This window comes from Cricetulus griseus, chromosome 2, assembly GCF_003668045.3.
Source record: "Cricetulus griseus strain 17A/GY chromosome 2, alternate assembly CriGri-PICRH-1.0, whole genome shotgun sequence".
Lineage (NCBI taxonomy): Eukaryota > Metazoa > Chordata > Mammalia > Rodentia > Cricetidae > Cricetulus > Cricetulus griseus.
Genome location: NC_048595.1, coordinates 1,446,768 through 1,468,588, shown reverse-complemented (window position 1 = coordinate 1,468,588; position 21,821 = coordinate 1,446,768). Strand labels below are relative to the sequence as shown.

At 53.4% G+C, this 21,821-nt stretch overlaps 1 protein-coding gene across 1 annotated transcript; it reads left to right on the top strand.

Annotated features, from left to right (window-relative positions):
• The first annotated feature begins 1,801 nt into the window (after positions 1 to 1,801).
• Positions 1,802 to 16,171, top strand: Ttc34 (tetratricopeptide repeat domain 34). Its single transcript, XM_035438969.1, has 8 exons — positions 1,802 to 2,585; positions 5,013 to 5,841; positions 7,782 to 8,007; positions 9,600 to 9,804; positions 11,529 to 11,695; positions 12,136 to 12,406; positions 13,064 to 13,278; positions 15,644 to 16,171. The coding sequence occupies exons 1-8, from the start codon at positions 1,802 to 1,804 to the stop codon at positions 16,169 to 16,171; spliced, it is 3,225 nt and encodes a 1,074-aa protein (XP_035294860.1).
• The last annotated feature ends 5,650 nt before the right edge of the window (positions 16,172 to 21,821 follow it).

The window sequence follows — 21,821 nt, the reverse complement described above, 5'->3', positions numbered from 1 at the left end:
GGAGCTGAAGAGAAGGCTGGCCACGCAGGAAGATGGGCCTTGCTGACTGTGCCCAACCTGCATCCTCGGACCTCAGCCCAGGCCCTTCTACCTCATAGCTCCCTCCTCAGAGGGGTGTAGGCCACTTCCCAGGCTAGCTAGCCTCTGAGGAGGACATCAGAGGACCCCACTCCCCAGCTACCTTGCATCCAGTACCCGGAGCCCACACCTGGACACCTTGGTGTGGTGAGTTGGGAGGAGCTGCCCAAAGCAGACCCCCTGTGCAGTCATGTGAAGCTGGTTACCCAGCATGACCTCTAGGGCAGCTGACTAAATCTGGACTGATTCTCAGGCCCCAGCCTCTACTCCCTCTTTAAAACTGAACGCTATGCCCCACTCCTCAGCCTCCACCTGGCCATCCCCAACGAGAAGGAGCTCGGCAGGGCTACCAGAGCCAAGGCAACCCCAGGAACAGGTTGTGGGCACAGAAATGCATCCTAACCTACTTGCCCAGTCCAAGGAGCAGGTGGTGTGGCCAGGGACCTGGGGCAAGTGAGAAGACCCGCAGGACACCCATGTGGACAGGGCCTGCAGGGAGAGGAGAGGAACGGGGGTGATGTGGGAAATCACACCACCAGAACCGCCAAGGCTGAGTTCCGAGGTTCAGGGACAAAGCCTGAAGGACAAGTCATCGGGCAGCTTCACTCAGAACCCAGAGATTGCACGCTCCTGAGCCTCCTCCTCCAAGACTTAGGTTCTCTACTCCTAAGGCCCCGGAAGCCTCACCTACTTTCTTTGCCCTCCCCTGTCCTCATCATTGCCAGGGCTGGGGAGGCAGATACGCAGCCTGAACGCATCTGGCCACTAGAGGGCATAACTGAGCAGCCAGGCAGCTTCGGGATGTTGACGTGCTCCCTGGAAACTGGAGACTGGCCTCACCTGCTTCTGTGTCTGCCGTGTTGGGCCAGTGTCTAAAAGGGCCCAGAGCACCTGGGGCTGACCAGCTGCTGCACCCACCAGCCCTAGTCCCAGCCTAGTAAGGAATTTGAGTCATCAGAGCCTTTCCAACCCCAGGTCCGGATGGTTCAGCTTGTGAATGAGTGTAAGTGTTGATCATGTGTGTGACAGGGAGGGCATGTTGGGCTCTTCACTGAAAGTACTTGAGGACCAGGAAATGAAAGGACAAGAGTAGTTCCTGGGGTCAGAGGCCAGGGTTAGTCTGGGAAGCCTTACCTCAGAGCTGACTGTGGGTTGTCTGGTGATGCTCCCCACCCAGCTCCAAACCTGGCAAGCACCTCTTGGCCCTTGCCCTCAGCCTGTATCACTCAGGCCCCGGCAGGTTGGTAAAGGTGCAGTGCTAGGTTGGAGCTCTGAGACACTGTAGTCATTTGCCTTCCTGATCGATGGAATCAGGTGTCCCAGAGTCTTCCCAGGCTCCTGATCCCTTAAGCACTCAGCTGATCCCCCAACATGGACACCAAGGCCCTCTGAGGCTGACCTGAGTAGTCAGGGTCCCATCCCACTGGACAAAGCAGGAAACTAAGGCTCAAGAGACAAGAGTAACCTGGCACCCAGCCTGACGGGCCCCAGCAGAACCCATGCCCAGCTAATGGAGACTGCTTGCCAAAAGGCTCCAAAAATGTCTCTTTGGTGGCCAGGCCCCAGGTTCCACCCAGTTGGGTCTGCACAGGTTCTCAGTGGTGGGGGCTGGGACCAGGCCCAAGGGTGGCTATAGGGGAGGTAAACACCTTGGACACTAACTACAATTCCCCTCTTGCAGGTACTCATGAAGACCAAAAATGGCTCAGTGGAGACTGAGAACATGATGTCAGCTCAGAAGCTTGTGGCCTGCCTCTGCCAGGAGGGGGACAAGCACCTGGCCTTGGGGGAGCTGCCCTTAGCCACAGCCTTCTACCTGGCTGCCTTCAGTTGTCATGCCCCTTCAGCCACGCGACACGTGCGGGCTGTCCTGGCTGAGGCCCCAGGGGCACCTGTGGTGGCCACACTGGAGGCCTGGTGTCGTGGAGACAGTCAGATCCCTAATATCCACTGGGATGGCATGGCTGTGGTCTCCCTGACTGGGCCACTGGCCTCTGCCTTCCTTGGTGCCATTTACCCAGACCACCCTGCCACTGTCCTGTACCTTTTAGCTGGCCTGCTAGCCCATGGGCGCCACGAGGAAGTGGTACAGCGCTGCAATGCCCTGTTGGATGCACACTCCCAGCAGACCCTGGAGCTGCAGCTGACCCGTGCCCTGGCCAGGGTCCTGTCTGTGGAGCAGGCCAATGAGGGCATAACTGCCTATCTTCAAGGCTTTGCCTCCAGTGCAGACCGGACAGTGGCCTTCATCCACAGCCACCAGCAGCCCTACCTCCCTACACTACTTGGCACCCTCCAGAACTACCTCTTAGGACACCTGAAGGCCACAGGGAGCACCACTCTGCAGGAGACCAACTGCTGGGAACTCCTGGAGGCCCTGGACCCTAGGGGCAGCTGGGTGGATGCCGTGTTACCTAAAACTCTGCTTCATAGAGGTAGATTTGAAGATTGCCTGGCAGCATGCAGCCGGAACCTGCAGCCTGACTCAACAGGGCGCAGACCCCAAGGTAAGAAAGTGAATCACAAGACACATCCCCCAAGACCCATGGAGACTGTCACTCCAGCCTCAGCTAAAACCTGCCTATGGTGGAACCAGATCTGGGACAAGGGCTGGGACGAGAGGTGAGGCTGGGGCTGGAGCTGGGGACACCACAGTGAAAAGACAGAACCCAAAAAGGAGCAAACAAGATTCTCGCCTTGCAAAATGCAAGGCACACATATAGCTGTAAGTCAGTAAGGACTTCTCGGAGGAGGTGGCTTCTCAACCGAGACTGAACCAGTCCATGCAGCAGATGCCATGCATCAAACCCGTTGGGAACAAAAAGCTTGAGATGCCCTTGCCACAGTCAGGGTGGCTGGAAGGGGAGAAGTTGTAGCAGGCTGGGGCCTGGAGGACTTTGGATTTTACCCCTAAGCCACAGGAGGTTTTCCAAACTGATGCTCTTTCTGCTGTTGTGTACAGCCTGTGATTCAGGAGCCAGAGGCAGGCCAAACTTTCTGGGACTTGGAAGGCTGGGAGGAGGTTGGGAGACTGGGAAAGCAGAAGGAGTCTGGACCGGGCTGGAGGAGAAGGCTAGAGGGAGGGCACTAGGAAGGTAGGAGGCTGAGAGGAGGCTGGACTGACCTGTCAGCACCTGTCCCACGAGCAACGACTAGCTATTTTGGAAGAAATATCAAGAGCAAGTATTTGAAGGTGTTGGACGGTGACTGCCTGGAGGTAGGAAGCTGGGGTGACGATGCAGCTTGAAGTTTTATTCTCTAGCAATTGTGTGCACAGCTGAAAGCCACGGTTTTATCCATTTGAGAAGAATGCTGGACAGAAAGTCCTGAGGAGGGGATCACAGGAGGGATGTGGTCCAAGATCTGAACGTTAAACCCAACTGTTGAATTGGACACACATAAGAGAGACAAGATGGTCTGTGTGAAAAAAGCATCAGGTGGGAGCTTCTAAAAAGAGAATTTGGCTCTGAAAGCAAGAGACAGAATTGAGAGATTGAGTCCAGGCAACTTAAGTGGTTACTAAAACAAAATTCAGCCCTCATCTGAGGAGCATAACTAAATCCAGAGTTTTACAAAACATTGCTCAAATGTCTGGGGTACAATTTTTAAAAATACTAGCTGGGGTATAACTCAGTCGTGATGTGCTTGCCTAACGTGTACACAAACCTGGGTTTGTTACCCAGCACCACCCCAAAAAAAGGAAATTAATAATGAAATAATAATGAAAAAATCAAGCTGGGCAGTGGTGGCGCATGCCTTTAATCCCAGCATTTGGGAGGCAGAGAGAGGCAGGAGGATCTCTATGAGTTCGAGGCCAGCCTGGTCTACAAAGTGAGTTCCAGGACAGCAAGGGCTGTTGCATGGAGAAACCCTGTCTCAAAAAATTAAAACAAAACAAAAAAACAGCACCATAGAGATGGGAGAAGAGTCAGCAAAATTTAAGATAAAATAGAGATTATCTGACACGGAAAAACAGAAGAAAGATGGATAGAACCTTAGTGGCCTGTGGGACAATTAAGAAAGCTAAAGTGTGTGTTTGTATTCTTGAAAGAAACTATGAGTCTGAGTTAGGCAGCTGCAGGGGGTCCCTGCTGCTTCCAGGAATGACCTTTCTTCTGCTCACAACCTTTTGTTTACACCTTGGCTTTTGCTGTCAGGACTGGACAGGGGATCCTGTTGGAGATGGGTTTCTTGGTCAGTCTGTGCAAACTGTTTGTCTGTTGTTTTACTGGGTTCCCATCCTAACATGGGAAGGGGACAGAAGCCATGAGACTCAGCCAGTGGCTGAGGTCCACCTACTCTTCGGTAAGAGCTTCAGATTGCTGATCCTCTCTTTTCTGGGCCCTCTGCTATCTCCGTTCCCTACAGGGAAGTATTGGGTCCCAAGAAAAGGCGGGATGCAAAGATCCCAGGACTGATGATCCTACGAAGTCAGAGTCAGAACCTCAGTCTCACAGAGCAGAGCGGGCTGGGTGAGGCTACATCCCCCCACCTACAAAAAAGGAAACTAAAACCCATTGCTGGCCGGGCGTTGTTGTGGCTCACGCCTTTAATCCCAGCACTCGAGAGGCAGAGGCAGGCAGATCTCTGTGAGTTCTAGACCAGCCTGGTCTACACAGTGAGTGACAGGATAGGTTCCAAAGTCACAGAGAAACCCTGTCTCGAAAAAAGGAAGGAAGGAAGGAAGGAAGAAATGTAAATAAATTTTGGTTGGAACTGAGCGGTGATGCCTACCCAGCTCGGGGGGGGGAGGGGGGGCGGGGGAGGACAGTGGCACCAGGAGCTGCTAGCTGTAGCATCACTCGCGGGCACCATGAGCTCAGGGTCGTCCTTGTGTTTCCAGAGCCCTGGGTTACCCGAAGACTTGGGGGAGATGCTCTGATCTGACAGAAAGAGCTTTAGGAAGGCAGACCAACACCCGTTTCTCTCTCCAGGTGAGCACCTGGCAGCCCTGCTGGTCACCCGCGCAGCCGCGGCCTTCTTCCTGGATAACCGAGCCGGGGACATGCTCCTGGACCTACAGGAGGCCTTCCGTGAGAGTCCTGCCGCGGCACAAAGGCACTTCCAGGCCCTGCTGTCCGCCGAGGACCGCGAACGCGTGCAAGCTCAGGCGCAGGAGGCCGCGGACATGGGCTTCTCCCGCTTCCTGGAAGCTGTGCGAAGCCGCCCGGAGCTGCGGGAGGACGCAGACCGCGATCTCTTGGTTCCTGTGACCCACGCGCTCCACGTCCTGCTCCGCGTGGCGCCTGCCCGAAGGCGACCTACACTAGGGATCCGCCTGGCCGAGTGCCTGCTGCTGGCCGGGGACGTGTCGGGGGCTCGCGCACAGTGTGAGCGCCTCCTGCGGCCCAGGCGTTCTGGGGAGCGCGTAGGGCACCGCACCGGAGACCTCGCGCAGCTGCTGGCGCTGCGCGGCTTCTGCGCGCTGCACACGGGCGATGCGCGGCGCGCTCGCGAGGACTTCCAGGAGGTGGTGGAGCGCGGGGCGCCGCATGCGGGAGGCTGCGTGCGCGCGCTGTGCGGCCGAGGGCTGCTGCGGGTGCTGGAGGGCAGCGCCTTCCTGGGCGCGCTGGACTATGTCACCGCCTGCCGGCTGCGGCCGGAGGAGGCACTGCTAGTCGCCAAAGCCTACGTGCCCTGGAACCAGCGAGGGCTGCTGCTGACGGTGCTGCGGGAAGAGGGCCGCAGGATGCTGCTGCGCTCGCCCGGCTGCGTGAGGAAGGCTGCGCAGGGGGTCGGCCCTGCTGCACAGGCGCAGGAAGGGTGAGAGCCTGCCCCGCACTGGAAGCTAGAGAGGAATTGTCTGAAAACTGTGGCTTCCCTAAGCAACGATGGATGAGGATCTGGAGCCAGGGCTGAGATCTCAGGATCTTGGGTCTCAGATAGGGTACTTTGTGGGTTCCTCCCCTTAATATTAAGAAATACCCTGGGCGTGGAGGCTCGGATCTCCGTGAGGACAACTGTAGCGTTCCAGGCCAGCCTGGGCTACAAAGTGAGACCTTGTCTCAAAAATCACAAAAAGAAAACAAAAACAAAAACAAAAAGGAATTGCAGAGAAGGACGAGTGATGGGCAAAGTGGTCCAGACCAGGCTGGGGAAACCCACAGAAACAGCTGACCTGAACAAGGGAGAGCTCTTGGTCTCCAGACTGATAGCCGGGAAACCAGCATGGGACTGATCCAGACCCCATGAACATGGGTGTCAGTGAGGAGACCTCAGAAATCTATGGGGCCCCTTGTAGTAGATCAGTACTTATCCCTAGCATAGGAATAGACTTTGGGAGCCCATCCCACATAAAGGGATACTCCCTGAACCTAGACACACGGGGGTGGGCCTAGGCCCTATGCCAAAGGATATGACAGACTCTGAAGACCCCCCCCTATGGAAGGCCTCACCCTCCCTAGGGATCAGAAAGGGTATGGGATAGGTAGGGTGTTAGTTGGGAGGAGGGTGGGGAGGAGGGGCGGGAGAGGGAACTGGGATTGGCTTGTAAAACAATCTTGTTTCTAATTCAAATAAAAAAATGGAGGGAAAAAAGAAAAGAAAAAAAAGGTCAGGGGGCGGGAGAGATGGCTTAACAGCTGACAACAAGTGCTAGTAAGTTCAGTTCCCAGCAACATGCATAGATCCCTCGCCTAAGGCCTCCAAGAGCACCTGCACTCGTTTGCATACACACACACACACACACACACACACACACACACGCACGCACGCACGCACGCACGCACGCGCGCACGCACGCACGCACACAGTTTTAAAAATGAAATATTTTCATTTTATCTTGTGATTTTTTTTTCTTGTTTGTTTGCCTGTATGTGTATGCGGTGCCAGCAAAAGCCAGAAGAGGGCACTAGAAGAGGGGACTGGAATTTACAGTTGTAGTCTCCATGTGGGCGCTGGTGATTGAACCCTGGTCCTCTAGGGAAACAGCCAGTGCTCTTACCCATTGAGCCATCTCTCCAGCCCCCAATTTTTCCTTTTTAAATGTTCAAACACTAGTCCCCTGTGATGTGTCATTATAGTTATTTCTTATTGTGCACATGAAATGTCTCAATATACGGAGTTTCTGCTGAAGCCGTAGCTTGTATCCCTCCTCTTAAACTCAGTTGATGTTGAGTTTTAAGTTTCCCTTTGTTGCTAAACATATTTGTGACACTTTGTCTCCACAACACCTTGTCTCAAAAGGGGGACAAGGTGTAGCTCTGGCTCAGTAGGCAGCTCCAAGGAAGGGTCTTCGACTTCAAGTACTACCCCACGATACCCTTCCAGACTCACGTGACACACTGCTGCCTGATGGGTGGGCCTCCAGCCGCCTAGCTTACACCTACCACTGTCAGTCCACACCCCACACCTACCCTTGAGTTCCTCTGCCCTGGTGTGAATTGTGGTGAGCCCGGCAAAGCCAAACCATCAATTCTTGTATTTATAAGGCAGAGTCTACTCAGGGACCTATTTCTGCATAGCGCCTGCCCCCGTGGTGTGGTGAAAAGAGCAGAGGAGAGGGTGAAAGGGCACATTAGGAATCTGGAGAGAGGTGTTGTGGTCCTCCCTCTGCAGCTCATTAGGAAAGATGCTACCCAGACTACAAGCATAGAAGGGGGCGAGATTCACCTGAGGTCTGACCTCTTGAGCAATGTAGGGGATGTAGCAATGTAGCAATGTAGGGAAAAGGTGGGTCCCACACTGAGCCACTCTCTCCATAGGGATGCCTATGGTGTTTACCAGCTGGCCATGCTGCTGATGGAGCTGGACGCAGAGGATGAGACTTCCTGCCTCTTGGTGGCTGATGCCCTGTACCTCTTGGGCCACCTGGATGATGCTCACAAATCCCTGCTGATTGCCTTGTCCCGGAGGCCCCAGGCAGCCCCTGTGCTGGTGCGGCTGGCCCTGCTTCAGCTGAGGAGGGGCTTCTGCTATGATGTCAACCAGGTGAGAAGGCCCAGAGGGCTTGTGCAGGTAGGAGTGGGCACAGCTCTGCGGGGGACACCATACATCCCATGGCCTTAGGTCTGCTTCCTACAGCCTGGGCTTTGGGATAGGCAAACCTCATTAAGCCCCACTCCACCACCTGCAGCCAGCCCTTACTTCTCTGACACTCATTGGCTGAGGTAGTGCCCGGGACCTGGGAAGTGCCTTCATACAGTAGGTGCTTCCTATTTGCTTTGGCTGTGGCATAATGGAAAGTGGCCAAGAATCAATGGATCATAGGCTAAGCTCCTACTGAAGCCTAACTCTGCCTAGAATAGAGATGTGCCATTTATGAGGCCCTTGACCCCTGCTTGCCCGCCTCTGAGAACCCCTGCTCCTACATGGTGGAGTTTAAGACCTGGCCCAGGTGTTGGGAGCTTTCTGCTTACACCAAGGTCCACATCATGTTTCTGGGGGTTTTCTGGCCTCAAAGTCTGGGCTGAGGGACCAACCAGCTTCTGTACTGGCCTGGCTGGAACTCTGATCCCCTGGGCAGAAACCTGGAACTAACCAACCCATCTCTGTCAGGTACAGTAGTCAGTACCAGGCCCCATGGGGAACAGTGTTGTGTCTCCCAAGATAGAGTCATGGAGGGAAGAGCTTGTCTCTGCCTGAGAAGCTCACCCTGGCTGGAGCCAAGTCAGATTCTTGGCTTTTTTTGTTTGTTTGTTTTGTTTTTTTCCAAGACAGGGTCTCTCTTTGTAGCTTTGTAGACAAGGCTGGCCTTGAACTCACAGAGATCTGCCTGCCTCTGCCTCTGCCTCTGCCTCTCTGCCTCTCTCTCTGCCTCTCTCCTCTCTGCCTCTCTGCCTCCTCTCTCTGCCTCTCTGCCTCTCTGCCTCCTCTCTGCCTCTCTGCCTCTCTGCCTCTCTGCCTCTCTGCCTCTCTGCCTCTCTGCCTCTCTGCCTCTCTGCCTCTCTGCCTCTCTGCCTCTCTGCCTCTCTGCCTCTCTCTCTGCCTCTCTGCCTCTCTGCCTCTCTGCCTCTCTGCCCCTCTGCCTCTGCCTCTGCCTCTGCCTCTGCCTCTGCCTCTGCCTCTGCCTCTGCCTCCTAAGTGCTGGGATTAAAGGCATGTACCACCATTTCCCCAGATTCTTAGTTTTTGGTCAATACCTTATGAGCAGCTCCTCAGAGTCCCCGTCACTTGCTGTTCTGAGCTCTCCCCTGCTCAAACTTGTTGAAGCCTTCTTTGGGTTAGCATGTTGGAGTAGGGTCTCCACTCACATGACCGAGGAGGACACCAAGCCCCACCCACTTTGCCATTCTGCAGAATAGGTTTCTACTGCTTCTTCTTCACTCCCCACATCCCCGTCCTCTTTGGAGGAGGCACAGTAAATGGGGGACAAACATACCTTTAAGGGTTTAAATGGCCAGGGTGTTATGTTAATTCATGGAAAACCTTACAGTGCTCAAAATAGACAGCTTTCCCGAACCCCATACTTATGGAGACAGAGCCAGGACCTACTGAGGGCAGCAAGTGCTGAGAAGGGCATGGGTAGGAAGAAAAGAGGACTAACCGGGAGGACAGTGATAACTCCACTCTTGCTCCCACAGCTAGTGAAGAAGGTGGCCCAGTCTGGGGACACTGCCTGTCTCCAGCACACCCTGGACATCTTCCACCATGAGGACCTGAAGCTGCTGCAAGGCCACTGCCACACACGGGCATTAAGCATACTTCGGGCACAACCAGGTGGGCCAGACAGCGAGGCCCACACAAGGGAAGCCATCACCTACCTCTCTCTGGCCATCTTTGCCACAGGTAGGAACCCTACCAGCCCAGGGGTCCAATCCTGGGCCAGATGCATGGAGGACATGGGATCTGAGGACAAGCTTGGTCTACACAGTCTATGCCCTGTAGCCTCCACAGTGAGGACAAGTTGGGACCATTTATCAAGATCACCTAAGTGCTGAACCCTGGCTGCCTGGTGAACATGCCTGTAATAAAGAAATTAAAAAATACCCTAACTAAGTAAAACAAACAAACAAACAAACAAACAAACAAAAACCCTCTGACCCTAGGCTATGAGACAGGAGGCCACAAGCAGTTCCAAAAAAAGAAAAGGAAATGTCAGCACATCACCAACTGTATAAACACTGGCCCCTAGCCCAGTGTCTCTAGAAAACCAGCCTCTTGATGTACCGATCATAAATCCCCCAGACCCCAGGACTTGTTAATCAGCCCCCACCTAAAACAAATGACAGTTATAGCTTCTTTGATCAATACCTATTGTCTCGTATGGTATAACCTTGTATAACTTTGAAACTTTGCATGAAACTTTGAGACAGTGAGATCATGGGTCTCATGTCCCTATTCCCCTTTTTTGACTTCCCCTTTTGCTCTTTAAAAATGCCTTGCATTTGTAGTTTGGGGCTTCATCTCTCCTGACAGAATGAAGCCCCAGCTATCTGGTTTTCTGTGGAAATAAACAAACCTTCTTGTACTTGCATTTGGGTGTTCTTACGCTCCTTGCAGCCTTTGGGTCCCTCTCTTGCTGGGCACAACAATGCCAAAACTTGAGAAGGGCCTGGGCCAGCTGGGACCCTGCCCTGCTCCTGAACTGCCCTCCCCTGATTGGTCCACTCTGAGGTGTAAGCCAGACCTTGGCTCCCATGAGCCCTTCACAGCAGTGACAGATTTTATATGACCACACCTGGCCCCCACATCTGGCCTCCACATCCAGCTAAGCCATCCCATCTGGGTTGCAGCAGGCCTACCTTGAGCGTACTGGAGTGCAGTTCTCAAGGGCCATGGTACAAGTACAAGTCCCTGGAATTTGTCAGGGCCAGGGGTGAGAGTAGTGTAGACCTTCATCCAGATTGTGGTGGCTTCTTGGTGGCTTGTACTGGCTCCTCCCCACTGCTCACTCCTCAAAGAGTAAGCAGAAGAGAGCCCATGGGATTTGGGAGGGGAGTGGTTAGTGTACTGATCCCAGCAGGTTACCAGTGGCAGGGAAATGTCCGAGCCCAGCGTGGCAATCAGAATGAGCATGTGGTTCCCTGTGTGGGACAATAGACAGATATACAGAAGGAGTGTGATGGAGGAATTCTTTTTTTCTTTTTTTCTTTTTTTTATGATGGAGGAATTCTGTCTGGGGAAGAGCTCCACCTCCCAGAGTTCACTGAGAATTGCTACCCACCTTTGAGCCTCACAGCCTACCTGCAACATGCCTCCTTTCTCTACCCTGGCCTAAGGAACTTATCCTACTATCCAAGTCCTGCCTACTCCCTTCCCCCAGAACAGTGGCATAGAACTTCCTAGAATACCCCAACCATCCACTAGTCCTCCCAGGCACCACCCCTCCTGGTTGGGCTTGTGCCCTGTGGCCAGTAACCCTGGCAGCCTGACTGTCTTGGTATCCAATAGAGTGTTAGCACCCCGGGGTGGACTTTGTGTCCCTGTGCCCACCCAGTGTGGACACTAGATGGGGCCCTGTACAAGAGCCCTAGCCAAAACGGTGTCTTGACCACATTTACTTCCTTCAGGGAGCCAGGCCAGTGAGTCCCTCCTCACCCGAGCTCGCTGCTATGGACTCCTTGGTCAGAAGAAGACGGCCATGTTTGACTTCAACTCCGTGCTTCGGCAGGAACCAAGGAATGTGCAAGCTCTGTGTGGACGCGCCCTCGTGCATCTGGCCCTGGACCAGATTCAGGTGCCAGCCCATCCTCTCCACCTGGGGCCGGTCAAGCAGGAGTGAGGGTGACCAGGGTGATACCTTCCTCCTCTGCTGAAGGGGGGTGAGCTAGGTCGGGCCTTCCAGCCATCAGGGTGCACATCAGAACTCGGTATTCTTCTGCCCACGAGCACTTGCAGAGGACAAGAGCCACATCCCCACAGGTCCACCTTTGGGTAATCCTGCCTTCCATGCTTTCCCCCCTCAATCTGCATGGATAGATGGGCAGGCCCTTGGGGCAACTAGTGGGTGGTAAATAAATCTATGCAGGTGGTAGGTAGGCCAGGATAGTCAGAGTAGGGAAGGTGGGAAGCTGGGTGGGACAGACCCTCTGAGACTCCAAGGAGAGAACTTGGAAAGAGACTGGAAGGATGGGAGTGAGTCCTCCCACTCTGACACAGGCCCTCCTCCCTTTGCAGGAAGCTGTGGATGACATGGTCTCTGCCCTGAAGCTTGACCCAGGCACTGTGATCTCTGAGATCCACTCCCTGAAGCCAGAAGTTCAGTTGCCCCTCACCCAGGGCCTCCATGCCCACTGCCAGGTCCTCCTGAACCAGTGGCTGGATGCTGGGGGCCCTGTCAGGGAGGAGGACACCCAGAGCCTCCTTGCCATGGGGGAGGCACTGATTAGAATTGATGCGACACAGCCCAGTTGGAACCTGCTTCTCACAGACATCCTCACAGCGCTGGGTGTGTGTGCAAAAGCAGAGGACACGAGCCTCTGCCCCCACTCCTGACCCTCTTGTTATTATCTGTGAAGTGGAGAAAGAATCCTTGGGCTACGGCTTCTAAGTTTCCAAATCCTATGGTCTCCAACCCCTGTAGGGCCTGTGGAATGGCAACTCTCTGGCTGTTTGTTTGTTTTGTTTTTCAAGACAGGGTTTCTCTGTGTAGCCCTGGCTGTCCTGGAACTGGCTCTGTAGACCAAGCTGGCCTGAAACTTAGAAATCCAACTTCCTCTGCTAGGATTAAAGGTGTATGCCATCATTACCTGGCTTTACTCTTCAGTTTTTCAAGTCATATCTCTCTGCTGGCAGAGGGAAGACCCAAATGCCCTGTGTATCCACATGGCACATGTGGGTTTCCTTGTCACCCTTGTAGGAAAGGAATCTCTCTGTAATCTACATTTACCCTCCAGAGACTTCAGGGGGCTGCCCCACAGCTCTGCTCCTACTGGGACTGAGTTTACTCCCATCAATTGGACCCCAACCAAGACCGAGTAGGAGACACCAAAGTAGCTCCCTAGGGCTAGATGTCCTCCTTCCTAGGCATGCCTCTGACACACACACACACACACACACACACACACACACACACACACTGACCATCTTCCCCTGATCTCCACAGGCAAGTATCAGGAGGCTGGCACCCACTTGCAAGAAGCTCTAAAGCTCACCCCATCATCAGAGGCTGCCCAAGCCCGGCGAGGCCTGCTCCAACTTAAAAAGGGAGATGTGTCAACTGCTACCCATGACTTGCAATGCCTGGCAGAGACAGACACTAAGGACCTCAGCTTCCTGCTGCGGCTCCTTCAGTCCCCAGAGCGGCAGAGTCTCACCCAGGTATGCAGCACCCCACAAGCCCCATGCTGACCTTGTCCCTGTACCACCAGCTCCAGAACTCCACACCCACTCTTCCCTTCTTGCTTGTTGGCTGGCTTCCTTGGGTTTAGGGTGGGGAAGAATAAGAAGCCCCAGATCTGTCCAGGGAAGATTTTTCTGGAAACACTACCCCTGTTTTTTTTTTCCTTGTGACATGCAAGTTGGGCCCCTTACCCTGGTACAAGGCCCACCCCAGGACCCAGCTCAGGCTGTGAAGACCAGGAGGAAAGGTGCACAAGTCCAGGCTTTAGGCCTTGGAGTCAGAGGGCCATGGCATCAAGAGTTGACATGGGGCAAAACAAGTGTCTCTCCACATTCCTCCATCTCTCCATTGCTCTCAATTCTGCCAGTCCAGTGGCATGGGAAATGGCATGAGTGTGGCTGAAACAGCAGGATTGGCTGAACAGTGTTGATGGCTTCCTAAACAAAGGACCTACTGCCAGAAGAAAGGAGACAAGGGCTGTGATGGTGCTGGCTGGACTTAAACTGAGGGGAGCAGCTAGACTGGAGTCCACAGAGTCTGTAGAATAGTATTCTATAATGTAGACTTCTAAGGGACTAAAGCCTCAGGGCAGGAAAGGCCTGAGATCTGGTCTTTGAGCTAAGAGAAAGGGGTCAGTGTAAGCCTTGCAGCTCAGATAGAAAGAAATCCTGGCAGTCGGGAGCCAAGGAGTACTGCAAAGTCTCCATAAGCATAGCAGTTTACAGCTCTGCTCCAGGGAAAGTTTTCCCCAAATGTAACAACTCTTCTGTGGTAGGGGAGGGTTTCCCCAGTGTAATTGTTACAGTTCTGCTCAGTTCCCCCTGGAGTGTAACAATTCTGCTCCCCTAGAGGAAGTTTTCCCCAGAGAAAGTGTTACAATTCTGCTCTGCTCCACTGAAAGATGTTATTTCTCTGTACCGCTCCATTCCTGCAAAAGAAGGTCTCACTCAAACCTCATTCAATAGATTTATTGCGAGGGAGGAATCCAGGAAGGCAGCTGCCTCTGCCAGGGTGGAAAAGAGCAAACTGAACAGGCACAGGGCTTATATAAGGCTACTTAGGGGCAGAGACTTTCCAGGGTAGAGGTTTTCAGGGTGGGAATTGGTGGGATTTCAACTCCTGCGCTTGGATAAGCTCAGAGGTTGGCTGGATTTCATGCTCAGGGATTGGTTGGTTTTCCTTCTCAAGGACTGGTTGGTTTTCTGCTTAGTTGGTCCGGGGCAGTGTGTGTTTCTTGGCTCTGGTTTCAGGGTCAGGATGTGTTTTTCTGGCTGGCCCTTTTACCCTACAGTCAAGGCGCCCAGGGAAGGCAGGCGAGAGTCTCCAAGCTTACCCAGGTCGGGGGGCCTGGGGAGTCCTAGGTCTGGGTGGAGCCAGATATGTCTCTGGGGTCCTGGGTGCCAGATAGGAGTCCCAGAACGGGAGGGGTCTGGGGAGTGGGATCCTGAAGCTCTAAAAAGGTCAGAAGGGGAATCGCGATCCTCAAGCTATAGGAGGACTTAGGAATCCTGAGTTCCAGGAAGCGCGGGGTGGGGGTGGGGGGTTACGGGGTTCCTGGAGCTCGAGCAGGGAATGGGGACTTAAGATGAAGGTCTGGGTTGGTTCCGGAGCTTGAAGGAGAGAATTGAGAAGACCCTGGGGAGACCCCAAGGCCTAGGGGTCTTAGCTCCAGGGGCTGGGTTTGGCAAGGCAATATTCAGTTGCTCAACAACAGGGACCAATCCGGAAGTGGCCTTTCCTAGCTTCCTGCCCCGCCCTGTTTTTTCCGCTGCTATACTGCGCCTGCGCCTACACAGTCAGCGCCCCTCCGCGAGCTGGGCGGAGCTTGGATTCTACAGAGCTTGGGTGTTCTTTGAGTCCCTTCTAGCTGCAACCCGCAACAATAAGGAACAGGCAGGTTAGCAGGGATGGCGAGAGGCTCTTGCAGGTCACACAGAAGGGAACAAGAAGAGTAGGTGCCCTTGTGTGAGCCTCAGAGCCTAGAGCCCTAATGAGAGAGCTGGCACTGCACTCCGTGCGGGAAAGCCGGTTCCCTGTCCCTATGGACCCCGGGACCTTTCAGCTCTCCTACCAGAAACATTTGGCCTAACCAACTGGCATGCAGTGTTTGCTCCCTGTAGCAGTAACTGTGCAGATCCCTGGGACCAAGGAAAGGCAGACATACTAGGCCAGCTGCAGCCCTCTGTCACAAGGAGCCATCTACCTAGGGGCCTGGAGGCATCCTTATCCATGACCAGGCTCCAAGGAGTGGGTGGGACTTCTACACAGGGAGGGGACCAGACACCAGCAGAGGATGACCGCAGAGAAGCTAACTCTGTGCTCTTTCTCATGTCCCCTCCGCAGGCCTCTGCCAAGGAAGCAAGCAACCTCTTGGGTTTAGGACAGCCGGGGCGGGCACTGGGCTACTGTTCTCTGGCCGTCCTGGCTGGAGGCAGCAGTCCTTACCACCTGCGTCTCCGAACGGCCTGCCTGACCCAGCTGCAGGAGTATGGCCGGGCACTCAGGGACCTGGACCGTGTGCTGCAGGAGGGTGCAGGGGACAGTGACCTGCCAAGGCGGACAGAGGATTTCTGCTCCCGGGGTCGCCTGCTGCTGAACCTGGGGGATAAGGATGGAGCTGCAGGGGCCTTCACCCAGGCCTTGGCCCTGTCACCAGCCCAAGCTCAAAGCAGTTTGTCAAAGCAGCCAGGCCACGCCCCCACAGCCAGTGTGTTCTTGGCCCATGGGCAGCACTGTCTAGAGCAGCAGCGCTATGAGGAGGCCTGGACGGCAGCCCAGAACGGCCTCCTGATGGACCCCAGCCACAGTGGGCTGAAGAGGCTGAAGGCGAGGACTCGCAGGGAGGTGTCCTCTGGCTGCAGACTACACTGACCAGTAGCTAACTCACCTGATTCCCCACCAGCACCTAACTTCTTATTGGGGTCACATGACTCCCCAGATCCAAGAGCTGCTCTCTCCACTGGCCACCCTCTCCTTTGCTATAGAACTAAAGACACTTTCTGGCTTATGCCAAACAGCTGTCCCCCTCACCTGTGCCTTCTGTTCTTGCTGTCCTTCAACCTGAGGTATCTTGTCACTCTTAAGCTTGAAGGTACTGGAGTCTGGCAAAGTTCCTCCCAGCCCTCTCCTTTTCCAGCCACAAGGGGGCATCACTCATTACCTCATGGCTCATTTTACACACACACACACACACACACACACACACACACACACACACACACACACACACACACACACACCGTTGCTTATCCGGCACCTTGGTGTGGTCTAAATGTGTTTCCAGAATTCATGAGTTCAGATCCCACTACTAATGGGATGGTGCCACATTGTGGAGTCTTGCAGGTAGGGAAGAATTAAATCAAAGCCTTAAAGAATGGGATAAGCAGTTTTTTAAGACACTTCAGCCCACCCGCGTGTGAGGATAGAGTGGGAAGATGCCACCTACAAACCAGAATGCGGCCCGTCCCCCATGCCTACCAGTGCCCAGCCTTGGACTTTCACAGCCATGATAAATAAATCTCACTTGATAAGATTCCCAGCCTGTAATTTTTTTATCATAGCAGCCAAGTGAACTGAAATACAGTGTCTCCTCCTCACCACCACTCTACCCTGACCACACACCTCAGATCCCTGAAGATGGAGGTGAGTCTTAGCTGGCCAAGCCCCTCAGCCCACACATTCATTGTCTCATGAAACAGACCCAGGCTATATCTGGCACTGAGTCAGAGGTGGAGACTTGGTGGGGGTTTCTAGTCGCTATGAGTTCACACTAGCTGGGGATTATGCCTACAGGTCATTTCCAGGGCAACTGGTGCCCGCCATCCTGGAGCTTACACTCTGCAGATTCGTCTACATCCTTGCAGCTCTCAAACTCCTAATACCCACAATCCCCCAGCTCCTTCCTCCATGCTTGGCTGGAATGGAAAGAACCCAAGGGCAGGTGTCCAGCCCTTGTGTGGTTCTAGTGTCTCTGGTTTATTGTGGACCCTGGAGTCCAGCCTTCACTGCACCCAGCAAACCATGAGTCATTTCTAGTTTCCAGAGTGTGGTCTAAAACAATAGAGGTCCCATCAGGATTCGTGTGCACACAGCCACCCCAATCCAGTTGGCTACCACCCTAGACTCTGCTTCTGCTAGCTTTCCCATGACTCCTGAAGGTATCACAGTGTGTGAACCACAGCCTCCTCAACTCGGTCTTCAGTCACACTCAGGGGTTCCTAAAACCTGACCTGCTAAGGGTCTAAAGCCAGGTCTTTTAGGACTGACTTACCATGAGGTTTTTCAAATGAGAAAGGCTAGTGTCCCCATGTGTCCCTTTTTGGGAGAGCTGGAAGAGGCACTTGAAAGGCTGGGTCCCCTGAATTCTCACCTCAACCCATCCAGATGTGCCCATTCCTGTTCAATGTCCTAAATTTCTCATAAGAATTCAGTAAGGGAGGCTGAGCTGATTGTAGTTGAATGTTTGTTTTTCTCTGTCTCACCCGGTCCCACTGGACCAGTCTCTCTCCCGCCTGCTGGGTCCCTGCAGCCGCTTATGAAATACTCAGAGGCTAATACTAAATTATAATTGTTTGGCCAATGGCTCAGACATGTTACTGGCTAGCTCTCTATTATAAATTAACCCATTTCTATTAATCTGTGTATTGCCACGAGGCTGTGGCTTACGGGTAATACTCCGGCATCTTACCGCTTCAGCAGCTACACAGCGTCTCCCTGGCCTTGCCTTCTTTTTCTCCATAACTCTGTTTAGATTTTCTGCCTAGCTATATTATGCCTGGCCACTGGTCACATCAGCTTTATTTATCAACCAATAAAAGCAACACATATTTGTAGCACACAGAAAGACATCCCACATCAGCAGGCAACTCAGTAAAGTGCTTATTTTACAAGCACAAGGACCTGGGTTCAATCCCCAGAACTGGGGTGATAAAATGCCAGACCAGAGTGCCACACATCTGTAATCTCAATTCTGGGGAAGCCAGAGACAAGAGGCCCCTGAGGCTAACTGAACAGTCAGCATTCCTACTTGTGTAGGCAGTAGGAAATGTTCATGAAGAAGGTGGAAGCCATACCAGAGATTCCCATAACACCATTTTATCTTGAGAGCTATTGGTTGTTAGGAAGTTGTTAGTGTAACTGGGGTAAAGATAACTCTCGAATGAGATACTGCCATGTTCTGGGGCATCCATCAGACCAGCCAGCTGCCCCGCTCTCTGCTCAAGAGACTAGCTCCCTACTCACCGTACCCAGCCCCTGGCCACACCTTCCTGGCATTGGCCATACATTTGTTTGCATGACAAGATCCATTTGCAATTAGTTCATCAGCATCAATTTGCCAGGATTTGGAATCACCCAGAAGACAACCTCTGGGTGTGTTTCCAAGAGTATTTCCAAAAAGGTTCTACTAAAGAGGGAAGAGCCACCCTGGATATGGGTGGTGCCATCCCATGAACCGGGGTCCTGGACTGAATAAATAAAAAGGGACAGATGAGCTGAGCACCAGCATTCTGTTTCCTGACTGCAGATGCAATGAGGCCAGCTGCCTCGCGCCCCTGCCTCCTTGCCTTCCCACAATGATTGACTAAGCCTTCAAACTGCTCTAACCAACGCCCCCCTCTTAAATTGCTTTTGCTAGGCACTTTTCATACCAAAAAGAAAAGCAACCACTAATTCCACCCAAAATTCCAGGTGATGGACCTAGGGTCTGAGCCCAGATCTCAGCTGCAGGTAGAGACTGCCCTCCCCCCAGGCCATGGGCCACCCTCTGAAGCCATCAGAGCACAAACCCAAGGTTGCCAACAGCCCCATTAGGAAATTGTTTACATGGTACCCTGGCTCTGCAGTCCAGCCCTGCCCAGATGCCCTTGGAGGCCAGGAGCACTTGTCCATGGGCCACCAGTGAGCCTGAAGTCAGCCCTTGCTTAGAGTCCTACCACTTTCTTTGAGCATATTCCTGGCTCATATTTGAAGATCTGGAAAACAACCCCTGAGCCTTAAGCCTTCTTCCAGGTTCCTAGCCAGGCTCCCTTCCTAGCTCTGGGTTGGAGTCTGAACTTCACAGTTTCCCCACAAGCCCTGGGAAGCAGTTCAGCCTCTCACTATCATCTTGAGTAGAATCCTTTGTAACACGATACCGGTCCATCACCATGGGCAAGGCCTCCCTTATGCTGAAAGTCCTCCATAATCACCCCTTATCCCACCCAGAGACTTCAGAGAAGAACCCCAGAGAAGGGGCCACTCATATCAGCCTGCAACAGAAACTCTACCAACACCTCAGGCCAAATAAGCATCAGGTTTCCTTCTCAGTAGTCCCTGGGTCCCTTTGGACTAGAGTCAAGAGACAGAAATGAGAGGGAGATAGGGCTTGGTGGATCAGAACACCCCTTCAACAGGGTCCCTGTACCAAAAAGCACACCTGCCCCTCCCCCACACTAAAGCCATGGAATGCCTGAGTATATCTCATCTCCAAGGAGCTGAAGCCATCACAAAGGTGAGCTAGAAGCCAGCACCGTGTGACCTCACAGCCAGATTGGCCTGACCGCTGCTCTACTCCACCGAGAGCCCTCCTTGGCCAGCTCGCCCCAGCTCTAAGACATCCTAACCCAGCCTTTAAGGATCTGCCCCGTGGTGGCTGCGGCTCCTGAGATCACTAGTAAGGCTCACTGAGAGGGTTCTGCCCAGCTGCTTCACTGGGTGGTATCTTGTTTTGTGTTATTGTTTGGGTTTGGGTTTTTTGTTTTGTTTTGTTTTGTTTTGAGACAGTCCTCACTCTGTAATCCAGGCTGGCCTTGAGTTCACAGCAATCCTCCTGCCTCAGCCTCCCAAGTGCTAGGATTCTAGGTATGCACAACACGCTTGACACCTCAGCTGTGTCATGGCACCCTCTGAGAACCCTGACATTTCACTTGGGGTCACCAAGTGTTTCAGCGTTCCACCACCTACACCTAGTGGCTCCTTTGATCCATTTCCTGCCTGAAAGGTCCCCGGACCCTCCTCATGACAACCCAGAGGGTCTCCTGGAATATCTCCAGGGAGATGAAAACCCACTTCAGGGCCTGGCCGCACTGACTCCTTTCCCTCTTGCCCAGCACAGACATGCCTCACCTACCCCCAGGCCACCTGGCTGTGTGTGTGTGTGTGTTTTTTTTTTTTTTAATTGTGTGCCTTGTTAGCAAGATGTGGCATTTGCAGGACAGAATGATGTGAGCCAGCAGGATGCAGAGAATTAGCTAATACATTCGGAGTTAGAACAGGTGTAGGACACACGAGCTGCAAAGACCAGGCCTAGCCAGCCCCAGGCTTGTCCTGCAGGGTTGGCCGCACACTGCTTCATTTACTCCTTCACTCACTTTTTCAACTGGTGCTGTGGATGCCCACATGAAGACGCAGGAGGCCCAGTCCTGGGGAGCTGGCACTCTCATAAGTATGACATGAATAAGAACATTGGGTTTTGTAGAACTGTGTGATAACAGAACAGGAGGAACTAAGGTTGCTTGGTTGAACTCAAAAGCCAAGTCGGGGAAGACCCCATCTTTCAGGCTCCATTTCCCCCTTAGTTAGGGACTGGGAGATTGGCATCCTGACAAAGTGGCTCGAGGAGATAAAGAAGGATGGGAGGGCACATTGTGAAGTGGCAGGCCCACAGTGTCCTGAGATGACAGCAGGAACTACTGCTCCAAGAAGGTTAGAGAGTGACATCTTCTGACCTAAGGAGATGGAAAAGGGGACACACCTTCAGTAGGTCGGGCTGCAACTCAAGCAGATGGCAGCCTGGAACAAACTAGGGGCAATAGGAAGGAGCCAAGGCCAGACTCCCACAGAACTGAAAGTTGAGGAACAGACTTGACAATGGGACTGTCTGGAGAAAAGCAGGGGTCTTGTGGATGTGCAAAGGGCCAGGCAGCCATGGTCTGAGCAACCAGATGAATCAGAAGTGCTGGATTTGTGAGCACCAAGAGAGAGAGCGGTTAACTCTGTCCAAGTTAACCAAGAGACAGACAGTTAACTGACAGCCAAGGAGCAGGAAGTGGGGCTTGGGGCCAATCCCACTCTACCCCGTGTCATAAACAGCCATGCCAACTTAGTGAGGTCTGCCAGGCTGACCCATTTGGAAGATGATGTATAAAGAGGTACCAAGATCCCCAGGGAATGGGGGCACAACTGAGGCTCATAGGAGCACCCACCAACCCAGGAACCTTGACAGTCACCTGTGCCTGTCCTGCAGCCATCCCTACCCAGCCACCTGTCCTGGTCACAACAGCAACCTGCCACCAACCTTATGTGTCCTCCACTACTGTCCACCTCATGGTGGCTCAGAAAAAAATGTCTGCCCCGTAGTGACAAGGTGAAGGGGATGACCAGATCTACTCACAACCCGATGGATAATGGGGAGAGGCTTCAAGCTGCTGATTCCCTCTTGACCTGCTTGGTGCCCACACACATTCTCACCCTTCCAACGCCCCCCCTCCACCTCTGAAACTCCTGGATTGCAACAGGAACAGTGGAAAGACAGGCCAGGAGC